Source organism: Hypanus sabinus, chromosome 1, assembly GCF_030144855.1.
Source record: "Hypanus sabinus isolate sHypSab1 chromosome 1, sHypSab1.hap1, whole genome shotgun sequence".
Lineage (NCBI taxonomy): Eukaryota > Metazoa > Chordata > Chondrichthyes > Myliobatiformes > Dasyatidae > Hypanus > Hypanus sabinus.
In genome coordinates, this window is record NC_082706.1 from 35431504 (window position 1) to 35456629 (window position 25126).

Consider the following 25126-nt stretch of genomic DNA (forward strand, 5'->3'; position numbering starts at 1 on the left):
CAAAACCCAATAATTAAACCACTGCGTTGCTTCGTAATAATTGTAGCTTTCATTGGGGCAGAGCCTTTCTCACTTTATCCTTTAAAATTGTTCTGATCGTTGACTGGCGTAGCCTAACGCTTTTCCAATGATCGATGGCGTTTCACCTCTTTCCGATCACTTTATTATTTCCACTTTATTTTCAATCAAGATCGTGAGTACTTTCATGAACAGAAACACTGCGGATTCAGAGCTCTGACACCAGGTCCTAACGTCCACCACACTGAGGCAGATTAAATAAGGTCTGGGCTTCCGTTGGGTCCTAAAGTCCACTGCATTGACACAGGTTGAATAAGGACTTGAGCATCCACGAATTTTGGTATCCGCGAGGGGTCCCGGAACCAATCCCCCGCGGATAAGAAGGGCCGACTGTACATTGTAGTACTGAAAGAGCCAGTGCTCTCATCCAGTTTGTACACAGATTCTGGGTAAGGAATACTTTTAACACCTAGAAACTAGAATCTGGAGCAGCCCACTAAACACAGCAGGATCTCAGTTGGTGAGGCAGCATCTATTCAGGGGAATGAGCAGTCGACATTTCAGATCAAAGCTCTTCATTTGGATTCAAAAGATAGCCTATACATAGTGGTGAAGGATTAAATGGTTGTCAATTGAAGAACATTTGATGGCTCTGGGCCTGTATTTACAAGAATTCAGAAGAATGAGGGGCGACCTCATTGAAACCTATCGAATGGTGAATGGCCGTTATAGAGTGGATGTGGAAGGATGCTTCCTCTGGTGAGGGAGTCTAAGGTCATAGGAGTTAGCCTCAGAATAGAGGGGCACCCCTTTAGAACAGAAATGAGGAGGAACTTATTTAGCCAGAGAGTGGTGTATCTGTATTCTTTGCCACAACCAGCTTTGGAGGCCAAGTCTTTATGTATATTTAAGGCAAATGTTGGCAGATTCTTGAGTGGTCAGGTCATGAAGGGATATGGGGAGAAGGCAAGAGATTGGGGCTGAGAGGAAAATTGGATCAGCCATGATGAAATGGCAGAACAGACTCGACTGGCCAAATGGCCCAATTCTGCTCCTTTCTCTTATGGTCTTACAGAAGGGATGGAGCAAGAACTGGCAGGCAATAGGTGGATCCAAGAGAGGGAGGCAAAAGGGAAGTGAAGGTGAAAGTGTCCAAGGGTGGAAGATGTTGGAATCTTATAGGTGAGCAAGGTGGAGCATGGAATAAAGGGATGGAAGTGGGGAGGAGAACCTGTGGGATGCGAGTGTGAGTTAGGTGCAGAGGAACGATGTAATGAGGGGCAGGTGGACCAGGAGCAGCAATTAATGAATTCAATGTTCATGACACCAGTTTGGAGTCTACTCAGACCTGTTGTTTTAATATGCGTTTAGTCCTGAGTTGGCAGAAGAGGACAGCAAAGACATAAAATGTCAGTATGTGAATAGAAAGGAGAAGTAACATTGCACACAACCCAGGAGATCCAGACAGTCATAGCAGGTGGAATGAAACGGGATGTACCCCAGGCTACTGTGGGAAGTGAGGGATGAGACCTCTGAGCCTCTGACAATGATCTGTGTATCATCAACGGGGACAGGAGAAATTCCAGAGGATTGGAGGGTTACGGATGTTGTTCCCGTATTCTAAAAAGGGAATAGAGATAACCCAGGAAATATTAGACCAGTGAGTCTTACCCTCAGTAAGTTGATGGAGACTATCCTGAGAGGCAGGACTTATGCACATTTGGAGAGGCATAATATGATTAGCAATAGTCAGCATGGCTTTGTCAAAGGCAGATTGTGCCTTACGAGCCTGATTGAATTTTTTGAGGATGTGATAAAACATATTGATAAAGGTAGAGCCATAGATGTAGTGAATATGGATTTTGGCAAGGCATTTGATAAGGTACCCCATGCGAAGTTTATTGAGAAAGTAAGGAGGCATGGGATCCAAGGGGATATTGCTTTGTGGATCCAGAACTGGCTTGCCCACAGAAGGCAAAGAGTGGTTGTAGACGGGTCATATTCTGCATGGAGGCCAGTGACCAGTGGTGTGCTTCAGGGATCTGTTCTGAAACCCCTACTCTTTGTGATTTTTATAAATGACCTAGATGAGGAAGTGGAGGGATGGGTTAGTAAATTTGCTGATGACACAAAGGTTGATGGTGCTGTGGATAGTGTGGAGGGTTGTCAGAGGTTACAGTGGGACATTGATAGGATGCAAAACTGGGCTGAGAAGTGGCAGATGGAGTTCAACCCAGATAAGTGTGAGGTGGTTAATTTTGATAGGTCAAAAATGATGGCAGAATATAGCATTAATGGTAAGACTCTTGGCAGTGTGGAGGATCAGAGGGATCTTATAGTCCGAATCCATAAGACACTCAAAGCTGCTGCGCAGGTTGACTCTGTGGTTAAGAAGACATACAGTGCATTGGCCTTCATCAACCGTGGGATTGAATTTAAGAGCCAAGAGGTAATATTGCAACTATATAGGACCCTGGTCAGACCCCACTTGTAGTACTGTGTTCAATTCAGGTCGCCTCGCTACAGGATGGACATGGAAACCATGGAAAGGGTGCAGAGGAGATTTACAAGAACGTTGCCTGGATTGGGAAGCATGCCTTATGAAAACAGGTTGAGTGAACTCAGCCTTTTCTCCTTGGAGCGACGGAGGATGAGAGGTGACCTGATAGAGGCGTATGAGAAAATGAGGTGTTATTTGTGTGGATAGTCAGAGGATTTTCCCCAGGGCTGAAATGGCTAGCACGAGAGGGAATAGGTTTAATGTGGTTGGAAGTAGGTACAGAGGAGATGTCAGGGTTAAGTTTTTTTTTCCTTTTTTTAAAAAAAAATGCAGAGTGGTGAGTACATGGAATGAGCTGCCAGCGGCAGTGGTGGAGGCGGAAACAATAGGGTCTTTTAAGAGACTCCTGAATGGGTACATGGAGCTTAGAAAAATAGAGGGCTATGGGTAACCCTAGGTAGTTCTAATGTAAGGACGTGTTCGGCACAACTTTGTGGGCCGAAGGGGCAGTATTGTGTTGTAGGTTTTCTATGTTTCTTTGAAAGTGCTCAGTGAAGCGATTGCCCAATCTGCAGCCAGTATGTAAATTATACAGAGGAGGTCACATCAAGAGCACCAGATGTAGTAAGTAATGTCTGAGAATTCATATGCACAAGATTGCCTCACTTAGACAGGCTGTTTAGTGCCCTGGATGGTGTCAAGGGAAGTGATGAGAGGCAGCTACACAACTTTTGAAATTACAGGGAAGGGTGCTTAGGGAGAGAGGCAAACGGGTGCAGAAGAATGAGCAGACCAGGGAGTCACAGAGAGAGTGATCTTTGTGGAAGGATAAGAGAAGATGCAGCTGGTGGTGGAACTCTGTTGTCAATGGTAGAATGTACAAAGAATGACACATTGGCCGCATAGGCTGGTGGTGTAGCAGGTGAGGACAAGGAGATCTTCATCCCTGTTCTTCCTGTGGGGGGGGTGGAGGGGGGGGAAGAAATGAAGCAAGTCAGATATGCAGAAACTAAAGGACTCCTGCAATTACAGTGAGGGTGGTGTGGGGAGGAGGGTGCAACTTCCAAAAAAAATGACTTCTCAGATGTCACGGGAAGAAAGCATCTTGAGAACACATGCGGCAAATGAACAAACTGACATAGTGCCCTTGCTAGTGACTGAGTGGGCAATGGTGGAAATCAACTAGTTGTGAAAGTCAGTAGGTGTGTAGTAGGTTTTAGTGCAGAAATTATCTCCCAAAATGGAAACAGCAAGGTCGAGAAAGGAGAGAGAGATGAAGATAGACTGATGAATTTGAGGGTGGATAGACGCTGGCAGTGAAGTTGATAAAATTGATAAGTTACACGTGGGTGTAGAAAGTATCGTCATCTATGTAATGGAAGAGAGTTTGGGAGAGGTATTGTGGTAGGTCTGGAATATAGACTGCTCCACAGGGCCAAAACTGGGCCCCATGCGAGTTGCCATGGCTACACCTTCAGTGTGGAGAAAGCAGGATAAGTCAAAAGAGAAGAGAGGATTTGGTGCAGTGGAACTAGTTGGGTCAGTTTTCTAGACAGAAACAGGGAGCCCTGAGGCCTTCCTGATGGAATAAGAAGTGTACAGAAACTAGATTTCCATAATGAAAAATGAGGCAGTGCGGCAGGAAAATGAAAATTGTTGACGAGGTGGAGAGCCTGCGAAGTATCACAAATATAGTTGGTTCTGGACTAAAAAGATCAGAATGGAGTCACATAGGATGAGTTAAGTAGGAAGAAGTGGACCTACTGGGGCAGTAGTACTTAACACAATAAAGGAATGGGTGCTACTCCCAAACCTATCAACAGAGTAACAGGGCTGAGGATGGGGCAGTTGGTGTAGAACTAGATGCAGTATGAAGTGAGACAGCGAGTAAGGATGGGCAGATGATAGGGCTGAACTGCAGTCAGTGAGATGAGTTAAAGTGCAACAGGTCAAAATCAAAAAGGGTGATGAACACAGGACTGAAGGTGTTATATTTCAATGCACACAGCAGACAGAATAACGTAGACGATCTTGTAAGAGTTAGAGATCAGCAGGGTATGATGTTGTGTACAACTCTGAGTCGTGGCTGAAAGAAGATCATAGTTGGAAACTATGATCCAAGGATACACATTGTATCGAAAGGACAGGCAGGTGGGCAGAGGGAGTGGTGAGGCTGTGCTGGTAAAATGTGAAGTCAAATCCTTAGAAAGAGATGATAAGAGGGTCAGAAGATATAGATCCTCTTGGGCAGACTTAAGAAACTACAAGCATAAAAAGATCCTGACGGATGTTACAGTGCCTATAAAAAGTACTCACCCCCCTTGAGAAAGTTTTGATGTTTTATTGTTTTACATTGAATCACAGTGGATTTGATTTCGCTTTTTTGACACTGATCAGCAGAAAAAGATTCTTTCATGTCTAAGTAAACATAGAAACACAGAAATCTACAGCACAATACTGGCCCTTCAGCCCATAAATCTGTGCTGAACATGTCCTTACCTTAGAAATTACCTAGGGTTTACCACAGCCCTCTATTTTTCTGAGCTCCATGTACCTATCCAGGAGTCTCTTAAAAGACCCTATCATCTTCGTCTCCACCACCAATGCCCATTCCATGCACTCAGCACTCTCTGCACAAAAATCTACCCGACATCACCTCTGTACCTACTTCCAAGCACCTTAAAACTATGCCCTCTCGTGCTAGCCATTTCAGCCCTGGAGAAAAGCCAGGGTCCTATATAGCTGCAACATTACCTTTCGGCTCTTAAACTCAATCCCACGGTTGACGAAAGCCAATGCATCATTGCAAAGCCAATGCCATCCCCTGTCGTTCCAAGGAGAAAAAGGCCAAGTTCACTCAACCTATTCTCATAAGGCATACTCCACAATCCAGGCAACATCCTTGTAAATCTCCTCTGCACCCTTTCCATGGTTTCCACGTCCTTCCTGTAGCGAGGCGACCTGAATTGAGCACAGTACTACAAGTGGGGTCTGACCAGGGTCCTATATAGCTGCAGTATTACCTCTTGGCTCTTACAACAGAGTCAACCTGCACAGCATCTTTGAGTGTCCTATGGACTAGGACCCTAAGATCCCTTTGATCCTCCACACTGCCAAGAGTCTTACCATTAATACTATATTCTGCCATCATATTTTAGCTAACAAAATGAACCACCTCACACTTATCTGGGTTGAACACCATCTGCTACTTCTCAGCCCAGTTTTGCATTCTATCCATGTCCTGCTGTAGCCACTGACAGCCCTCCACACTATCCATTAACACTCCCAACCTTTGTGCCATCAGCAAATTTACTAACCCATCCTTCCACTTCTTCATCTAGGTCATTTCTAAAAATCACGAAGAGAAGGGGTCCCTGTGGCACATCACTGGTCACTGACCTCCATGCAGAATATAACCCACCTACAACCACTCTATGCCTTTTGTGGGCAAGCCAGTTCTGGATCCACAAAGCATGGATCCCCTTGGAGCCCATGCCTCCTTACTTTCTCAATAAACCTTGCATGGGGTACCTTATCAAATGCCTTTCTGAAATCCATATACACAACATCTACTGCTCTACCTCCATCAACATATTCAGTCACAACACAGTAAAAACAGATCCCTACAAAGTGATCCTTATTAATTATAAATATAAAATACAAAATAATTGATTGCATAAGTATTCATTCCCCCCCCCCCCTTTAATATGACACACCAAATCAACTCTGGTGCAGCCAACTGGTTTTAGAAGTCACATAATTAGTTAAACAGAGATCTGATTTGGAGACCCGTGTGCAGTCAAGGTGTTTCAATTGGTAGCAGTAAAAATACACCTATATCTGGAAGGTCCAAATGCTGGTGAATCAGTATCCTGGAAAAAACTATACCATGAAGACAAAACAACTTTCCAAGCAACTCCACAAAAAGGTTATTGAAAAGCTCAAATCAGGAGATGGATACAAGAAAATTTCCAAGTCACTTAATATCCAGTTAAGTCAGTCATCAAAAAACGAAAAGAATATGGACAAGCTATACTTCTGCCTTGAGCAGGCCATCATCAACTGAATGACTGTGCACGAAAGGGACCATGAGGGGGCCACCAGGAAACCTATGACAACTTTGGAGGAGTTACTAGCTTCAGTGGCTGAGATATGAGGGAGTGTGCATACAAAAACTGTTGATCAAGTGCTTCACCAGTCACAGCTTTATGGGACAGTGGCAAGGAGAAAGCCACTGTTGAAAAATCTCACATGAAATCTCAGCTAGAGTGATCATATCATGATAGAATTCACCCTGCAGTTTGAGAAGAAGCTAAAATAGAATGCATCAGTATTACAATGGAGCTAAAGGAAATACAGAGGCATGAGAGAGGAGCTCGTCAAAGTTGATTGGAAGAAAACACCAACAGGGATGACAGCAGAACAACAATGGCTGGTATTTCTGGGGGATGTTTGGAAGGCACAGGAAAGATACATCCCAAAGATGAAGAAGTTTTCTAAAGGGGGGATGGGGTGGCTGTGCCTTAAGTCAAAAACAGCATAAAAGCAAAAGAGAGGGCATATAATATAGCAAAAATAATGGGAAGTTAGGGAATTGAGAAGTTTTTAAAAACCAACAGAAGGCATGTAAATAAATCGTAAGGAGAGAAAAGATTAAACATAAAGGTAAACAGGCCAATCATATAAAGGGAATACAATTTTTTTTTCCAGATATATAAAGGGTAGAATAGAGACCGCTGGAAAATTATGCTGGACAGGTAGTAATGGGGGACAAAAAGTGGCAGACAAATTTAAGTATTTTGTCAGTCTTCATTGTGGAAGACACTAGAAGAATGCCAGAAATATGAGTGTCAGGGGGCAGAAGTGAGTGTCATTGGGAAGCCAAAAAGTCTAAAGGTAGATAAGTCACCTGAACTAGATGGATTCTGAAAGAATCCCCAGGATTCTGAAAGAGTTAGCTGAAGAGATTGCAGAGGCATTAACAATGATCTCTCAAGAATCACTACATTCTGGAACAGTCCGGAGAATAGAAAAATTACCAATGTCTCTTTTAAAAAGGGTGGGGGGGGGGGGGAGTGAAGAAAGGAAATTATAGGCCAGTTTGCCTGACTTCAGTGCATGAAAAGATGTTGGAGTCTATTATTAAGGATGAGGTTTCAGGGTACTTGGAGGCAGATGACAAAATAGGTCAGAGTCAGCATTATTTATCTAAAGGGGAAATCTTGCCTGACAAATCTGTTGAAATTCTTTGAGGAAATAACAAGCAGGATAGGCAATGGAGAGTCAGTGGTTAGTGTTTATTTGGATTTTCAAAGGGCTTTGACAAGTTGCCACATACAAGGCTGCTTAACAAGAGCCTATGATATTACAGGAAAGGTACTAGCATAGATAGAGGATTGGCTGACTGTTAGGAGGCAAAGAATGGGATTAAAGGGGGCCTGTTCTGGTTAGCTGCCGGTGACTAAGGGTGTGCACTTGGGTTGATATTGGGAACACTTTTTTTTCTCATTACCTGTCCATAATTTGGATGAAGGGATTGATGGCTTTGTGGCCAAGTTTGCAGACAATATGAAGATAGGTGGAGGGACAGATAGTGTTGAGGAAGCAATGTGTCTGCAGAAGCACTTAGACAGATTGGCAGAATGAACAAATAAGAGGCAAATGGAACATATTGTAGGGAAGTGTACGGCTCTGCACCGTGGCAGAAGGAATAAGGGCATGGACTATTTTCTAAATGAGGGGAAAATTCAAAAATCAGAGGTGTAAAAAGACTTGGGAGGCCCTATGCAGGATTCCCCAAAGGTTAATTTGCAGGTTGAGTAGGTGACAAATGCAATGTTAGCATTCATTTCAATAGGACTAGAATATAAAAACAAGGAGGTAATACCTTATATCCTATCTGGATAGCCTCCAACCTGGTGGTATAAATATCAATTTCTCCTTCCTATGTAAAAAAATGCTGCCCAAATGCTACAACTGCCCGTTCACCTCCTCCCTCACCTCTGCTCAGGGCCATAAAAAGTCCTTCCAGGTGAGACAACACTTCATCTGCAAATCTGTTGGGGTCATCTATTACATCAGGTGCACCCAAAGCACCTCCTCTACATACGGTGAGACACGTCATAAAATGGGAGACTGCTTCATCAAGTACCTCCACTCCACCTGCCAAAAGCAAAACTTCCCAGTGGCCAGACATTTTAACTTTGATTCCCATTCTGATGTGTTAGTCCACGGCCTCCTCTAGTGCCATGATGAGGCCACTCTCAGGGCAGAGAAACAATGTCTCGCATTTTGTCTGGGTAGCCTCCATCCTGATGGACTGAATATTGATATCTCCATCCAAGTAAAAAAATATGTAAACTTCTCTCCGCCCTCCGTTTTTCGATTCCCCACTCTGGCCTCTTACCTCTTCTCACCTGCCTATCAACTCCTCCTGGTGCCCCTCTTCCTTCCCTTTCTCCTCTTCAGCCCATTACCTTTCCCAACTACCTGGCTTCACCTATCACCTTCTGTCTATCCTCCTTCCCATCACCCCTTCCTTTCCAGTCCTGAAGAAGTGTCTCAGTCTGAAACATTCACTGTTTGTTCATTACAATAGATGCTGCCTAACCTGCTGAGCTACTCCAGTATTTTGTGTGTGTTCATGGATGCCTGAGGTAGAGTAGATTACTCTATTTGTACTCTATTTGACACTATTGTCAACATTGTTGTCTCTGGGACAAGACTGAACTAATCTCTAGACTTCACCATGTTTGTATTTAGGGGCATATTTAATGCACCTTGTTTGTTTCCATGGAAACAACAGACTATTCCAGCCCTACCTTACACACCCCAACTTTCTTTAGACCAGCTTTCCGAAAACAGTGGATTTAGAAGGTGATATCGCGGTGAACACTTACACCCATTGCAGCAAACACGATGGCAAAGTTCTCTTCACTGTAATCTAGAACATCTTTGGATTTCCTTACGAGACCAGCTTGTCGACAGATCTGAGCAGCAATCTGTTCACAGACAAATCAGGAATACACCAGTGTTAAATGTGCTGCAATCATCAGTGAGCATTCTAACAGGAGCTGGAGAATGGAAATTTGCATTTTCAATGTACTCATTTGCAATGTCCATGCTAAGTCTGTACTGTCAGCACAGTGTTACAATCATTGTATAGCAACTACAAATAGATTTGCACATAAAGATTGTCACTCAATATTTTCCTCTGGTTGCTTTGTGAGGAAACAGCAGGCTACTACGTACTTCATTGTGCGGTAAACCAGCCGCCGAAAAGATGGGTATTTTCTGTCCTCGAGCAATGCTGTTCATGCCATCGATAGCAGAGATACCAGTCTGAATCATCTCCTCAGGGTAGATCCGACACTGAGGATTTATGGGCTGACCTACAAAATGTCAACAGTGTTAAAATGCAATTAAATGTCAGCAGGTACAAGACTTGAGCACAGATTCTGCTGCTGTCGGTATCTTGCCGCTTAAGCAATGCTGGTAGCTCAGTTAACATGTGATCCTGAGCACACCATTGTTAAATGAATCAGATATGTAGAGGTGCACTACTGACAACAGTATTTTCCTACCTACAAACCACACATGAAAGCATTCCACACAAGAGGTATTACAATACTGTTTAGTAAATAGTAATGTGTACTTACAAAAATAAACTCAATAACATCAGGACAGCAAGAATAGGAGACTAAATATTATGGGGAAATACACCAGGTTGTGGCTGTTTTTGAAGGAGGAGATCATAGAATACCGCTCTGTAGCGACAGTTACTGGCCAGCACAATTTTCTTAACTAAGGAGCTGCACTCCCAATCAGGGACATTTTCCAATAATTGGGCTGTCTTTCTACAAAATTAATTACTGCATTCTCATTGGCCAAGCACTAATTACTAGCTAAAGAGAGTACTTGCAACTACACATGTTTTGATTATTTTCATCTTCTTGTCTTCACCCCACCCTCCCAAGGTGCCCAGCTATTCCTCTGCTCTAGCTTCATCACTTACATCAACGGCAGCCATTTAGGTCAATGCTGATATACTTGCAAATAAGCTTCTATTACAAGCTGTACTTTGCTTGACACGGATCTGTAGTCCAGTCCAAAACTAATGACGTGTATTGTGAAATGTTGCTTGAAGGATAAAAATCCTACTTCCTCTTCTGTCCCCAGTTCAAATGAACTAGATTGTAATGTGTGTAATTGTCTAAGAAGTACTCTCATTGGGAATTTTCATATTGCATTTGTATTGGTCAGTTGTCAAATTACAGTCGGCCCTCCTTACCCGCAGGAGACTGGTTCCAGGACCCTCGCGGATACCAAAATTCGCAGATGCTCAAGTCCTTATTTAACATGAATCAGTGCGGTGGTTTTTAGGACCCAGCGGAACCCCTGACTTTATTTAACCTGAGGACATTAGGACCTGATGGCGAAGCTCTGAATCCGCAGTGTTTCTGTTCACGAAAATAATCACGATTGCGATTGAAAATAAGGTGGAAGTAATAAAGCAATCAGAAAGAGGTGAGACACCATCGGTCATTGGAAAAGCATTAGGCTACAATCGGTCAACGATCGGAACAATTTTAATGGAGAATGTGAAAGGCCCTGCCCCAATGAAAGCTACGATTATTACTAGGCAACGCACTGGTTAAATTATTGAAATACGTATGTTTCTTAAGTGTTTTATATGCATAGAAAGGTAAAATATGTACTATATACTAAGAAAAGCGTTTGCTGAAGCTAAATGATACCAGATGTACCTGTTCCGACTTCAAATCCGACTTAAAGACGGACTCAGGAATGGAACTCATTTATAACCCGGGGACTGCCTGTACTCTTAAGTCATTTCTAGATTACTTATAATACCTAATGCTATGTAAACAGTTGTTGTACTGTATTGTTTAGAGAATAATGACAAGAAAAGGTTGTCTGTACATGCTCAAACGATGAGTGCTGGAGAGAGAACTTCCAGGTTTTCCCGATCCGCGGTTGGCCGAATCCGCGCACACAGAATCTGGGGATAAGGAGGGCCAACTGTACATGCTATCTATTGACCAAGTATCTCAACATTTAAACACTGGTGGATGAGATGGCAGAAAATTATCAATTGTTAAGCTGTTGAGATAAATTTTATCTATTGTGTTTTGTAAGCAAGCTCTTTTCCTCTGGGGCCAAGCAGCATGATACATGGTGAAGGCAATGGTGCCATTGGGCCCAAATGAACAGCAGGACTAATAATGTAAGGTCATTCAAATTGGTGGGAAAAAGAAGCATATTGTTAAAATTGTAAAAGTTTTAAAGGAAAGTTTCAGAAGGAAGTGGGTGCTTTTATAAGGGGATCACAAAGTTAACAAGCAATAGGTTGCTTTGCACTGCAAGAGAATTTGAGTACATGACACTGCAATTTTATATGGTCCCAGTGAGCATATGTAATACTCTAATGACATGTATTAAGTGCTGCTTGAAGGGTAAAAACCTCCCTCCTCTTCTGCCCCCAGTTAAATGAACCAGATTGCAGTACGTTTTATTGTTCAAGTGATAGTGTTGTGCCCTCACTGGGAATTTTCATACTGCATTTGCATTGGCCAGTTGTCAAATGACATGCTATTCATTGGCTGACTATCTCAACGTTTAAGCATTGGTGGATGAGACGGCAGAATACGAATCCATTTTCTTTACTTAACAGATACATTTGAGATGGAGGACAGTAAAAAAGTATCACATTGATATTGGACTTGATGGGGGGGGGGGGGGGAGGAGGGAATGGGATTTGTGTAGAAGGCTGGGATGATCTGTTCTGCAAAGAGAAATTAAGAATGAGCAAACACTGTCCTGTCCTGAGTTTAGAAAAATTAGAGATGATCCCACATAAATATTTCAAATTCTTAAATGCTTAACAGGTTGATATTTTACCTTGCTGGGTTGTCTAGAGCCAGGGTTCAAAAGTAGCACAAGCCATTTGAGGATTCAGAGTTTGGGTGAAGACATTCATTGAAATACTTTCATATAACTATAATAGATACAAGTGTAAAATTTAGAACAGAAATGTGCTCATACCCATAATGTCTAAGTAATCCTCAGCAAGGACAGTGGGACCTCTATCTATTGGTTTTCCAGATCCGTTAAAAACACGACCTGGAACAAAAGCAAATTTTTTTTTAAAAATTTCTCCACAAAGCAAGGCACGCTGGATATTATCAAATACATCTAGGTGATAGACAGTAACATGTACTGACATCATAGGTATAAAGAATGGTCAATTTGGCATTAACTTCAAATCCAATCTACTTGCCAGCTGCAATGAGTATAGGCTGCCCTTAGCTAATTTTAAACAGCAGTGATTTAACAATGTCTCCTTTTTTTTCTTAACCATGGCTTTTCTTCCAGCACAGTTAACATGAAGGGTCTCATTTCTGCCACTTCCTTTCCCTGCACTTCTCTCAGCTCTCTGCCACTGAAGAGCAGAGAAACTTTCCCGTTTCCTTACCTTTCACTACCAGTATCCATATTCAATAGATCGATGAGATGGCATCAGACACATCTTCCCCTCCTATTTCAACACTCAGAACCGTCTGTTCCCAAATTACTACCTGGTTTCTTCATTCACCTCTTGTAATCCCTTTCCCAAGGCACCTTCCCATGCAACCACAGGCAGTACAACACCCAAAGTATTACTTATTCTATCATCTAGCAAATGAAATAACTCTGAAATGAAGCAGCAATTCACTTGCACTTCTTGTAAGTTAACACACTACACTGGGTTGCAGAAGGAGGTACAGAGGCCCAGGTTTTGGAACTCATTGATTAATAGTGAGGGTATGATGGTGTTGAATACTGAGCTGTAATCAAAGAACAGAAGCTTGATATAGGAATTGCTGTTGTCTAGGTAGTTCATGGCCACGTAGAGAGCCAGTAAGACTGCATCCACCATAGACCTATTGCAGCTACAGGCAAATTGCAGCAGGTCCAGGTCCTTGCTGAGGCAGGAGATGGTTCTGGTGATGACAAAATTCTCAAAAGCACTGCCTAATCAACTAAGTATTCTCAGCAGTTTTTTTTCTAGTTTCAGTATGCGCATTTATTATAATGTTTGATCATATGATTATCTTTGACTGGGGGCATAGTGGAGAGCAAGGAAGGCTATCAAAGCTTGCAGCGGGACATTAGAAAAATCGGCTGAAAAATGGCAGATGGAATTTAATGCACGCAAGTGTAAGAAATTGCATTTTGGGAGGACAGACTAGGGTAGGGCTTATATGGTGACTGGTAAGAGCACTGAGGAGTGCAGTAGAATACAGGTTCGTAATTCTTTGAAAGTAGCATCACAGGTTGATAGGGTCATAAAGAGAGCTTTTGGCACATTTACCTTCATAAATCAAAGTACTGAGTACAGGAGTTGGGATGTTATGTTGAAGTTGTATAAAACATTGGTGAGGCCTAATTTGAAGTACTGTGTGCAGTTCTGGGTCACCACCCTACAGGAAAGTTATCAATAAGATTGAAAGTGTGGAGAGAAAATTTACAAGGATGTTGCTGGGACTTGACCTGAATTATAATGAAAGGTAAAATAGGTTAGGACTTTATTCCCTGGAGCATAGGACATTGAGAGGAGATTTGATAGAGTAAAGATAGGGTAAATGCAAGCAGGCTTTTTCCACTGAGGTTGGGTAAGAACTAGAGGTCATGGGTTAAGGGTGAAAGGCAAAATGTTCAGGAGGAACATGAAGGGAACTTCTTCACTCAGAGGGTGAAGGATGTTGTATATTTAATATTTCAGGAACATTTGAATAATATTGTAAATATTGTTTGATCAAGCATTTTTGTTCATTTAAATAATTTATTACAGGTTATACGTAAAAATAAGTGAATTGCATATGTCATGATGCTATCACATGATATGTGTGCACTTCGCTTAAAGTAAGCACAAAGTTAGACTCACATTTCGGACTCCCATGTCTTCCTTTGAATTAGTTTAACATTTTGAAGTTACAAAGCATAACAGTGGCAAAGAGGTATTTTTAAAATGAACCAGAGATGGCTACTGACCTGTTGAAGCGCAACAGAATGTTCAAGTTTTTAAAAAGTGCAATGAGGAATGGTAAGTAAAAAACAGTACAAGTGTACAGACAGTTGAGTTTTAAAAAAGAGGCAGAAAATGGAAGAATTCTTAAGTTCATACACAGTGAATACTTGGTGATGATAATCATTAAAAAAGCAGAATTAGCTGGCTACATCAGAAAGATTAATGCATTTGATTACACAACAGAAAATTACTGAGCAAATTGAACAGCATTTTAAAGTAAATGAAATAGGCAATGAGAAATAAGTGCCAATTTTGTTGAATGCATTGGGTTTAAAAGCATACAGTGTGCTTCAAAGTTTAACTGCTCCAACCAAACCAGTTGAAATAAGCTTTGTTGATATTGCTGAAGTAATGGAAGAATATTTAGAACTGAAACCATTATTGATTGCAGAATGTTTAGGTTTCATAAGCGAAATCAAAAGGAAGGAAAGTCAATTTCAGCTTAAGTGGCTGTATTGAAGAGATTAGCTGAGTATTGTCAGTTCAGTAATGGGGTTAATGATGCATTGAGAGATCGTTTAGTTTCTGGAATCTTACAAGATAGAATTCAAAAACGGCTCCTAACAGAAGCACAGTTTACATTTAAAAGAGCAGTTGAAATAGTTATATGAATGGATACAACAGACTGAGACACAATTGAGTTGCAGTCAGGAATGAAAGTGAGCAAGAGCACAATTGCAACATCTAAACAGAAACCAGTCTGACTGAACAAATTGTGTTACCATTGTGGCAGGGGATCACATACACCAGACCAAAGGTGAAACTTGCAGAAAATGCGGCAAAGTAGGACACATACAAAGAGCATGTCAGGCAGACAAAAATAAATTGGACTGCACAGAGAAGATAAAAAGTCAAGTTGCAGTTTCAAAAGGAACACTAATCTGCATGCTGTTGATGAAAAATCTGATAATGAAGACAGCGACACAGAACTGGCTAGCTTTGAGATTTTCAAAATGAAATCTAACAATAGATAAGCAACATGGTTTATGCCAGAAGTTTATAGCAAATTAATTAAAATGGAATTGGACATTGAATCGGCCGTTTCTGCCATTCCACAAAATGAGTCTGAACTGCATTTCTAAGATACTGAACTGAGGCCTGCAGATAGCCAACTAAGATCTTATACTGGAGAAAAATAAATCCTATGGGAATGACATTAGTATCAGTGAAATACAACAACCAACAAGCCACATTGGGCTTGTATGTGGTAAAAATAAATGGGCCAGCATTGGAATTCTATCCACAAATTGCATGCCACATCCCCTGCAATAAAGTCAACTGAAAGCAAATTAAAAGAGGAATTGGATAATGCCATAATTGTATCCATGCTCTACATCATGAACCATTGCTCAGAGGAATAACAGGTGCAACTTCTATGACTCTGATTGGAAAGCATGTTGGACCAAGGAAGGTCTATGCTGCCCAGTGGAAGCATGAAAGTGACAAAAAGCATTGGTCTGACAACAATTTTTATAGACAACATATCTGAGACAGTCTCTGAAAATCAGGCAGTTACTTGCGAAATGTGGCTCTGTTTTAAGCTGGAAAAGAGTTCAAGGAATTTCAAAAAAGTTGCAAGCATTCAGCTTTTGTGAGTATAAAGAACCAAAATCTACTCTGTGAGCATCAAGGTTATTGCATGAACTTAAACTGGGAGACAAAAAGCTGCTGGTAAAAGTGGATGCAAAGACCAAAGCCAAGCTGGATGAATGGAAGGCCAAAATGAAAGGAGCCAATGGAGATACGAAAACAGAGGATTTGTCAGATGATGTTGTGGTTGAAGAAATCAAGGAGAGATCAGATTGTACAGAAGGTAATAGAAGGATTAATAAGAGAATACTCCAGTGAACTAAATGAAACTACCGAAGATCGAGATGCACAAACTAGAAAAAGGAAGAAGAAAGGTGCCCAGAGCTGTCAAATTCAGTCTCCTACAACTCCTTAACTTAGTAGTTAACTCCTACAACTCAGCCCCAAGTCTTACCTACCAAGCAGAGTGATCCCCCGGTCAAGAAAGATGTTATCCCACAAGAGTAAGAAGGCCCCAACAGTGATTAAATCTTTAGGCCTGAATGGGCATGAAGTGAAACAGGAGAAGGCAAGAGATTGGGGCTGAGAGGGAAATTGTTCAGCCATGATGAAACTGCAGAGCAGATTCAATGGGTCAAATAACCTAACTCTGTTCCTATGTCTTATGGTCTTCCACAATACGACTATTTAAAATTTGACTAAACTGTGGATACCTGTATAGTAGTGGCATTATATAGTATACTGCGTATATAGTTGAGATGCATTGTCTATTGAGTTAAGCAGAAAGTAGTGTTGTGTATTTAATATTTTAGTATTTTTGAATAATCTTGTAAATATTATTTAAGCATTTACATTCATTTAAATAATTATACTGAATTGCATACATCATAAGGGAAGTCATGTTTGACAAATTTGTTGGAGTTCTTTGAGGACATAACATATAGGGTAGATAAAGGGGAACCAGTGGATGTGGTGTATTTGGACTTCCAAAAGGCATTTGACAAGGTGCCACACCAAAGATTATTACTTAAAGTAAAAAATCATGGGATTAGGGGTAATATTCTGGCATGGGTGGAGGATTGGCTCTCTAACAGTAAACAGAGAGTTGGGATAAATGGTTTATTCTCGGACTGGCAGTTGGTGACTAGTGGTGTTCCGCAGGGGTCAGTGTTGGGACCCCAACTCTTTACAATCTATATTAATGATTTGGAGAAAGGGACTAAGTGCAATGTATCTAAGTTTGCTGATGACACAAAGATGGGAGGGAGTGTAATGAGTGCGGAGGACATTGAAACCCTGCAGGGGGACATAGATAGACTGAGTGATTGGGTAGACATTTGGCAGATGAAATATAATACTGACAAGTGTGAGGTCTTGCACTTTGGCAGGAAAAATAATAGAGCAAGTTATTATCTAAATGGAGAGAAACTGTAAAGTGCTTCTGTGCAAAGGGATCTGGGGGTCCTGGTGCAGGAAACACAAAAAGTTAGTATGCAAGTGCAGCAGGTGGTCAAGAAGGCCAATGGAATGCTGGCTTTTATTGCTAGGGGGATGGAGTATAAGAACAGGGAGGTCTTACTGCAGTTGTACTGGGTATTGGTGAGACCACACCTAGAGTACTGCGTGCAGTTCTGGTATCCATATTTAAGAAAGGACATACTGGCTCTCGAGGCAGTGCAGAGAAGGTTCACTAGGTTAATTCCGGGGATGGGTGGGTTGATGTATGATGAGAGGTTGAGTAGATTGGGACTCTACTCATTGGAGTTGCGAAGAATGAGAGGCGATCTTATTGAAACATATAAGATTGTGAAGGGGCTTGATCGGGTGGATGCGGGGAGAATGTTCCCAATGATGGGTGAAACTAGGACTAGGGGGCATAATCTTAAAATAAGGGGATGCCGTTCCAGGACTGAGATGAGGAGAAATTTCTTCACTCAGAGGGTAGTGGGGCTGTGGAATTTACTGCCCCAGAGAGCTGTGGAAGTTACTACACTCAATAAAGTCAAAACGGAGATAGACATTTTCCTGGATAAAAATGGCATTAGGGGATATGGTGAACGAGCAGGTAAGTGGACATGAGGCTAGGTTTAGATCAGCCATGTGATCTCCTGGGCCAGTTTTCGATAGCATGGATGGGTTGGAGAGGAATTTTCCAGATTTTTTCTCCTCAATTGGCAAATCGTATTCCCCCCCCCCCCCCCGGGTGATCACATGGGTTTGGGCGGGATGAATAATAAAATAAAATGGGCGGCATGGTGCCCTGTTGGTTGGCACTGTTGCCTTCTGGGATTCGGTGATAACGAGAGTTAAGATTGGATCAGCCATGATCTTGTTGAATGGTGGAGCAGGCTTGAGGGGCCGATTGGCCTACTCCTGCTCCTATCTCTTATGTTCTTATGTTATAACACTAGCACAAGATACATACGCTCCTCAAACATAGTTAGACTCGTATTTCAGCCACCTGCATCTTCCTTTGAATTTGCTTAACGTTTTGAAGCTAAAAAACACAACAGTGAGAGTGTGAAACAAGCTGCCAGTGGAAGTGATGGTTGCAGGTTTAATTTTAACATGCAATGGATGGGAGGGGTATGATAGGCTATGGCCCAGGTGCAGATCGATGGGATTAGACAGAATAATATTTGACACAAGCCAGATGGGTAAACGTGCTTGTTTCTGTTCTGTAGTATGCTATGACTCAATATGCACCAGCCCAACACAAGCTTCTCCTCAATCTGTACAGATAGCTGGATCCATTTTGTTAGATGCAGGTCAGAATTTGAGAAAGCATTTTTTCCTAACACTGGTGACCAAAATGCTAAATGTTCTATATTCACAACCTGCACAAAAGTCACCATAAGGTAATAAACTCATTCAAATTCACAGTAAACAGTTTCTACTTTTGTTTTTTTTAAAATGAGGAAACAAGCTAATGATAAAAAAGCTGAATATAAATTTGAATTTATATATACCTCTCTAATATTTTAAGAGAATAAGTTGTTTTTCACATTCCAAATAAAAAGATATTGTCAGACTGCTTGTAACCAGAATTTGTGGCTGATTTTTTGACATCAAGTGTCCGAGCTTCATTTCAGAAACCGTCTAGACTAACTGGTAGCCTGTATTGGGGACAGTTCATAACCATACATGCACAGATAAAGAACAGAAAGCTGAATGCATCATCAATACCAATAGAGCTTTCCCAAGATCACATCTGCACAGACATTCACTTCCAACTTTGATTAAAAGCAATGACAACTTATAAATACAGATCATGCCAAAAATCAACATATTAATGACATTCCAATTTTGGGACTAACATTTCTATAAAGTTACACTTACCAAGCATATCTTCAGACACTGGGGTACGGAGGATATCTCCAGTAAATTCACAACTTGTTTTCTTCGCATCAATACCAGAAGTACCTTCAAACACCTTTTAAAAGGGAATGGAAAGGAGAGTGTACTGGTATCGGTATGCCTCACATTTCACAGACTCACTGGATATGATTTTTTGCCAATGGAAGATATTACTGATTTGCATTATATTACCTTGAACAAAGAAAAATGATACAACTGACATCACCAGGAACACATATTTTAATACAATTTTGCAGGAGGAAAAAAAAAGACCTCAGCTATTTCAATATCAAAATATATCAAGAGAATAGACAGACACCTTTGCCCGAAGCAGAAATGGCTAACATGAAGTGGCATAATTTTAAAATAATTGGACGCAAGTATAGAGTAAGTCCTTTTTTTAAAAACATAGAAGGTGTTGACTGTGTGGAATGTCCTGCCAGGGGTGGTGGTGGAGGCAAGTACATTAGTGGTATTTAAGCAAATCTTAGATAGACAAATGTTTAAAAAAAAGGAGGGTGATGCAGGAGCCAAAGAGCCTGTAACTATGCTATCATACTCTATGTATACAGTATAGGTTTGGCAGAAAGAAAGATAAAACCATGTAAGAAGAATTATTGTTTAGAGATCAGTAGCAGAAATTAAACTACAAAGACAATGTTAGTCAGTCAACTTGAGGAAAACAAAATTAATTCTTTTCCCCTTTTTTAGAACCAGAAGCCTAAACTTCTTTCAAAAGCTGAACAAGCTTGTGTATATGCTCACTGTTATATTCCCAAATAATAATCTGGTGTCTTAATGCTCCCCTTTAAATTGGTTATAGAGGAAATCAATGAATTGTCTTTACCTGAACTACTGCTTTCGAACCACTGACTTCCAGTACCTGCCCGCTGCGCTTGGTACCATCAGGAAGTGTGAGATGCACAATCTCAGCATACCTGGGAAACTGGAGGAAAATTAAATTACAAACAGCCTTCCGACAATTCTTTACATGGAACCGTTTTACAGAACTGTTTTCCTTCTAGTCAGGGGGCACAGCCTCAGAATAGAACAGAGATAAGGAGGAAGTTCCTCAGTATATTTAAACGCAGACATTCATAGGTTCTTGATTAGTAGGGGCATCAAAGGCTATGGGGAGAAGGAAAGAGACTGGGGTTGTAAAGGAAAATATCAGTCACATGCAAATGGTGGAGCACACTCAATAGGTCAAATGGCTTAATTCTGCTGCTATACATCTTATATACAACCTCATCCAGTATTATAGTATCAAAGAAAGCTCACCAAATGATTCTTTCTAATAAGATAAACATTGTCAATTAACATGAATATGCAAATTTCTAATATAGCAAAGTGAGTCTCAAGCACACAAGATTATTAATCAAGTCCGCTAAATGATTACTTTTGCAACTAAACTACTGCACTTTCACGCTGTTGAATCACCAAAGAGCTCATTTTGACCCTCAAAGGAGCATTCGTATTTGATTTTACAGTATACTATAGCTTTCTTATTGCAAACCTGCAAATTAGTTATTTTCAAGTACAGATTAATTACCATTAACAAGTTCTTGCACACTACACTTCAACCATCCACTCAGCCTGCAGATTAAATATTAAAAACATCTTTATAACATGAATTTCCTCACACTGACCAACCTATTTGCTCACTATTAAATTCTGTATCTCACTCTTGGGCCTCTCCTTAATCTTCTGTGTTCAAAGTCAACCAATCCCCATTTTTTTTAAAGCACTAACACAGAACTAATGATCTTCACAACATATATCACCCTACTTCAAGTATTCAACATTCTTGGAAAGTATCTACAATCTTAATTTCTTCCCAGCACACCCGTATCCCCCTCCCCCCCACACACATGGCAGCTATAGTAATGATTGAGTTAAGTTAACTTAACCCACCCCCCACAACCTCTGGATGCATCTTGTGTTTATCTGCTTGCCACATTACCAGTCACTAACCTCATCCAGTATTAGAGTAACTTGAAATCTTACCACTTTGGTTTCTGCTGCAGTCATGATGTAGCACAGAAACAGGTACCACCGTACACATGTCAATCTTTTTGCACATCTACACTAACCCCAATGGTACACTAACTTCAATCCCTTGACTATACAAGTTCCTGCTTAAACATTTCTTAATTGTAATAATTGTAACTGATTCCAGTATTTCTTCTGACAGCAAATTTCAGCCATCAACTATTCTGTGTAAAAATTGAGCCCATCATCAGGAAGCACTGTCACAGGAAAGCAGCATCTATCATCAAGGACCCCCACCACCCAGGCCATGTTCACTTCTAGCTACTGCCATCGGGCAGGAGATATAGGAGTCTCAGTTCCTGCACCACCAGATTCAGGAAAAGAGCTTCAACCTTCAGGCTCTTGAACCAACCCAACACTGAATGGGCTCTACGTACTCATTTTCAAGGATTCTTCATCTCATTTTCTTGATATGCATTGCTTGTTTTATGTTTCTTTGTATTTACTGTGAATGCCCACAAGAAATTGAATCTCAGGGCTGTATATGGTGACATAAATGTACTTTGAACTTTGGAACTTTGAACAAATCTCCGTTGAAGCTCCTTCCTCTCACCTTAAATCAATGTCATTATGATAGAATAGATAATCAACATTTTTTCCCCAACTATACCTCTCAATTTCACGTACTTCTATCAGGTCACCCATCAGTCTGTCTTGCTCCAGAGAAAGCAATCCAAGTTTGTCCCATTTCGCTTTATAGGTAGCACTTTCTAATCCAGGCAATATCCTGGTGAATCTCTTCTGTACCCTCTAGAGCCTGATCACATCCTTCCTATAGTGTGGCAGGTAGAACTACACACAGTTTACCAAGTGTGCTTAATCAGTTTTTTGTAAAGTTTCAATATAACATCCCAACTTTTATATTTTATACAGTGAGACAATATATGGAGAAAAGGATGTGGAACTTTTGACACCTTCATACTTTCTTGACCATTTTGGCAGTACATCTAAAATGGAAAGGTTGCTGACATTTAGTTGGAAGTAACAGAACAGATTAACCGCAGAAGTCAAATGTGCCTCTTCACCTCAGCACCGATGAGTTTGTAATTATACAATCTCACATGGAAACAGAAAACGCAAGGAAACATTGGAATCAACAGAACAGAGTTTGTAAAAGCAGTGGTTGAGAGGGGCAAGTGGAAAGAGAAAGGATTTGAAGTAAAAAATATTTTAAGTTGGACACAAAGTTGAATAAACATAAATCAACTAACAGTAAAACAGCACTTCAAGTTTCAGAAAACAATGTTATTGAAAAGGGAAATTTTATTCATCAGATCATCTCTCAATTATGAAAACATACATAGCAGTTGGACAGCTTCTGGTGTTTGAAGGGGACCAAGATTGAGAGTTCTCAGGCAAAAATTAATTCTAAAAGATTTTAGGCAAAGATCAAAACAAAATGCAGTAACACCCAGATCTCAATTAGTGATTAAAGTGTACCATTAGAGCAGAGCATGCTGACAGAGATTTAAGAACAGGACATGTATGGGATTAGGCTCATTGCTCACGTGAAGGATAAAACACAGGATAAGGTAAAAATCTCCATTGAAATATTTATGTAAATCTACAAAGAGAACATTAAACTCAGTACCTTTACTTGATCCAGGATTACAAGCGGCCCATTAACACCAGAAACCGTTTTATAAGCTGCAAAGTAGAAAACTTGATTAGTTCTTCTGTTAAATATTGCAAGATCCAGAATTTAGTTGTGGGGTGACAAAGTACATTTTGATACCATTTCTGCAATCTAAAATTATCACAGGTAGGATTAAAAGATTTACAAAACCTCTAAAAGATTGTTTACAAACTGTGCATGTAATACTGCACCATTGCATTATTTTATGGTTGCTACAGTATATAGAGATAGGTTATCAACAGTCAGAATTTATTTTTAATTTGGTGACTTGCATCAGAATTTGTTTGGAACATTAGAGTGATGTTAATGCGAGTGCAACAAAGACAACTGACTGTCAGTAATCATTTAATAACATGGAAAGGAATACAAACTTGAGGGCTCCACATTGGCTTGAAATTCTGGCTTTGTTCCACTGTGACTGCATTAAATACAAAAGTCAACTTTACAGAAAAGCTGTGATCAAACTGCAGTACACACTGTTGTGAAGGTTGATAGGTTCTTGATTAGTCAAGGTGTCAAATATTATGAGGAGAAAGCAAGAGAATGGGACTGAGAAGAATGATAAATCAACCATTCATTCATTCATTCATCAGGCAGATCAGCCTCAATGGGCCAAATAGCCGAATTCTTCTTCTATGTCTTATGGTCACACAAAAATGTTTCCTGTTTAGTCAGGTTTTTTTTAAACATTTGGGTAAACAGCTCTGATTATTTACGTTAAGATTCCTTGACATAATTCACAGGAAAAATTTTGGAAAAATATTAAAATTATTCATATTTGCTTTGGGGTGACAGAAGTGCAGCAACATGAACAACCAATTGTACAAAGAGATGCCTGCTTTTTGAAAAGATACAGCAAGATATGATAAATACGTTTAGTACAACTTGATTCTATTGCTAGTGGTAGAAGAAAACACTGCAACAACTCAGAATTAAGACGCTGAATGAACAGTAGAAGTCAGAGACGTGGAGAGCAAATTATATTGGGACAATTCCCACAGGAATGATTATCCCCATCATGTTCTAGCAAAGCCAAATTTGTTTCAATATTGTATTCATACGAATTTATATAGGCTTTGCTTCTGACAAAGATAGGATGGCATGTACAACGCACATACAGAAGAGTCTGTTTACTTCACTCTGTCCTTTATGAAATATATGGTATATTTTTTTTCGAAAACCACCCCAACTTTTATTCATTTTGATGATTAAACGGATGGTCACACATGCGTGACAATATGTGACATTTGGCAAGTAGATGCCCGCACCCTTCATATCCACCTCTGTTATAACCTGGCTTACCCATCTCCCAAATTCTACCAAAACTCAACATAGTGTAAAACACACAAAAAGATAACGGCGAACTCCTGACTCTATCAAAGATGCTGCCTGGTCTGCTGAATATTTCCAGTTGCCTTTTGCTGCAGTGAGTGGGTGCTCGTTTACTGAAGGTACTGCAGAGGGTGCAAGGGACTACGCGCCTGGGGGAACCATCACCTCCCCTATCCGTTTATTGCCTAGAGGACACTACAAGATAAAACTGTTTATCAAGCTTCCTATTCTGGGAGTAGATGCAGATCCATACAGTGGCTCCAGAGCGGATTCCCCTTCAACGGTCCCTGACTGGAAACGCCAAGTGCCTACCCGCTGTCTATCCCTCCCCCCTCCACACTGTGCAACTCACTCAGCCTTGGCTGCGACATGTAGTCCCGGCTGACGGCCTGAGCGTGCTCCCGGGAGGCCATCACGTCGCCCATGGCTCCATTCACCATCCGACCGACCGCTTTCAACGCCATTTTGTCCCTTTCCCCAGGAACCGCACACCGCGCATGCTCCCTTGTCTTACGTCCTCCCGGGCCACCCCCCCCCCCCCCTACGCCAACCTGCCGCGACGACAGAGCCGAGTGCGCAGGCGCAGCTGCAGGGTACGCCTGCAATCGTTGGC

General features: G+C 41.0%; 1 protein-coding gene across 1 annotated transcript in view; it reads right to left on the minus strand.

The window, feature by feature from the left end:
• LOC132392729 (V-type proton ATPase subunit B, brain isoform-like) overlaps positions 1-25021 on the minus strand; it is a 48505-nt gene extending 23484 nt beyond the window's left edge. The window contains exons 1-7 of the mRNA XM_059967022.1: positions 24866-25021; positions 23137-23192; positions 20341-20439; positions 19476-19569; positions 12581-12658; positions 9770-9909; positions 9418-9519 (exon numbers count right to left, since the gene is read on the minus strand). Of these exons, the coding sequence (XP_059823005.1) occupies positions 9418-9519; positions 9770-9909; positions 12581-12658; positions 19476-19569; positions 20341-20439; positions 23137-23192; positions 24866-24977 (681 nt within the window). The 5' untranslated portion in view covers positions 24978-25021. The remainder of the gene's footprint in view (positions 1-9417; positions 9520-9769; positions 9910-12580; positions 12659-19475; positions 19570-20340; positions 20440-23136; positions 23193-24865) is intronic.
• Positions 25022-25126: the final 105 nt, after the last annotated feature.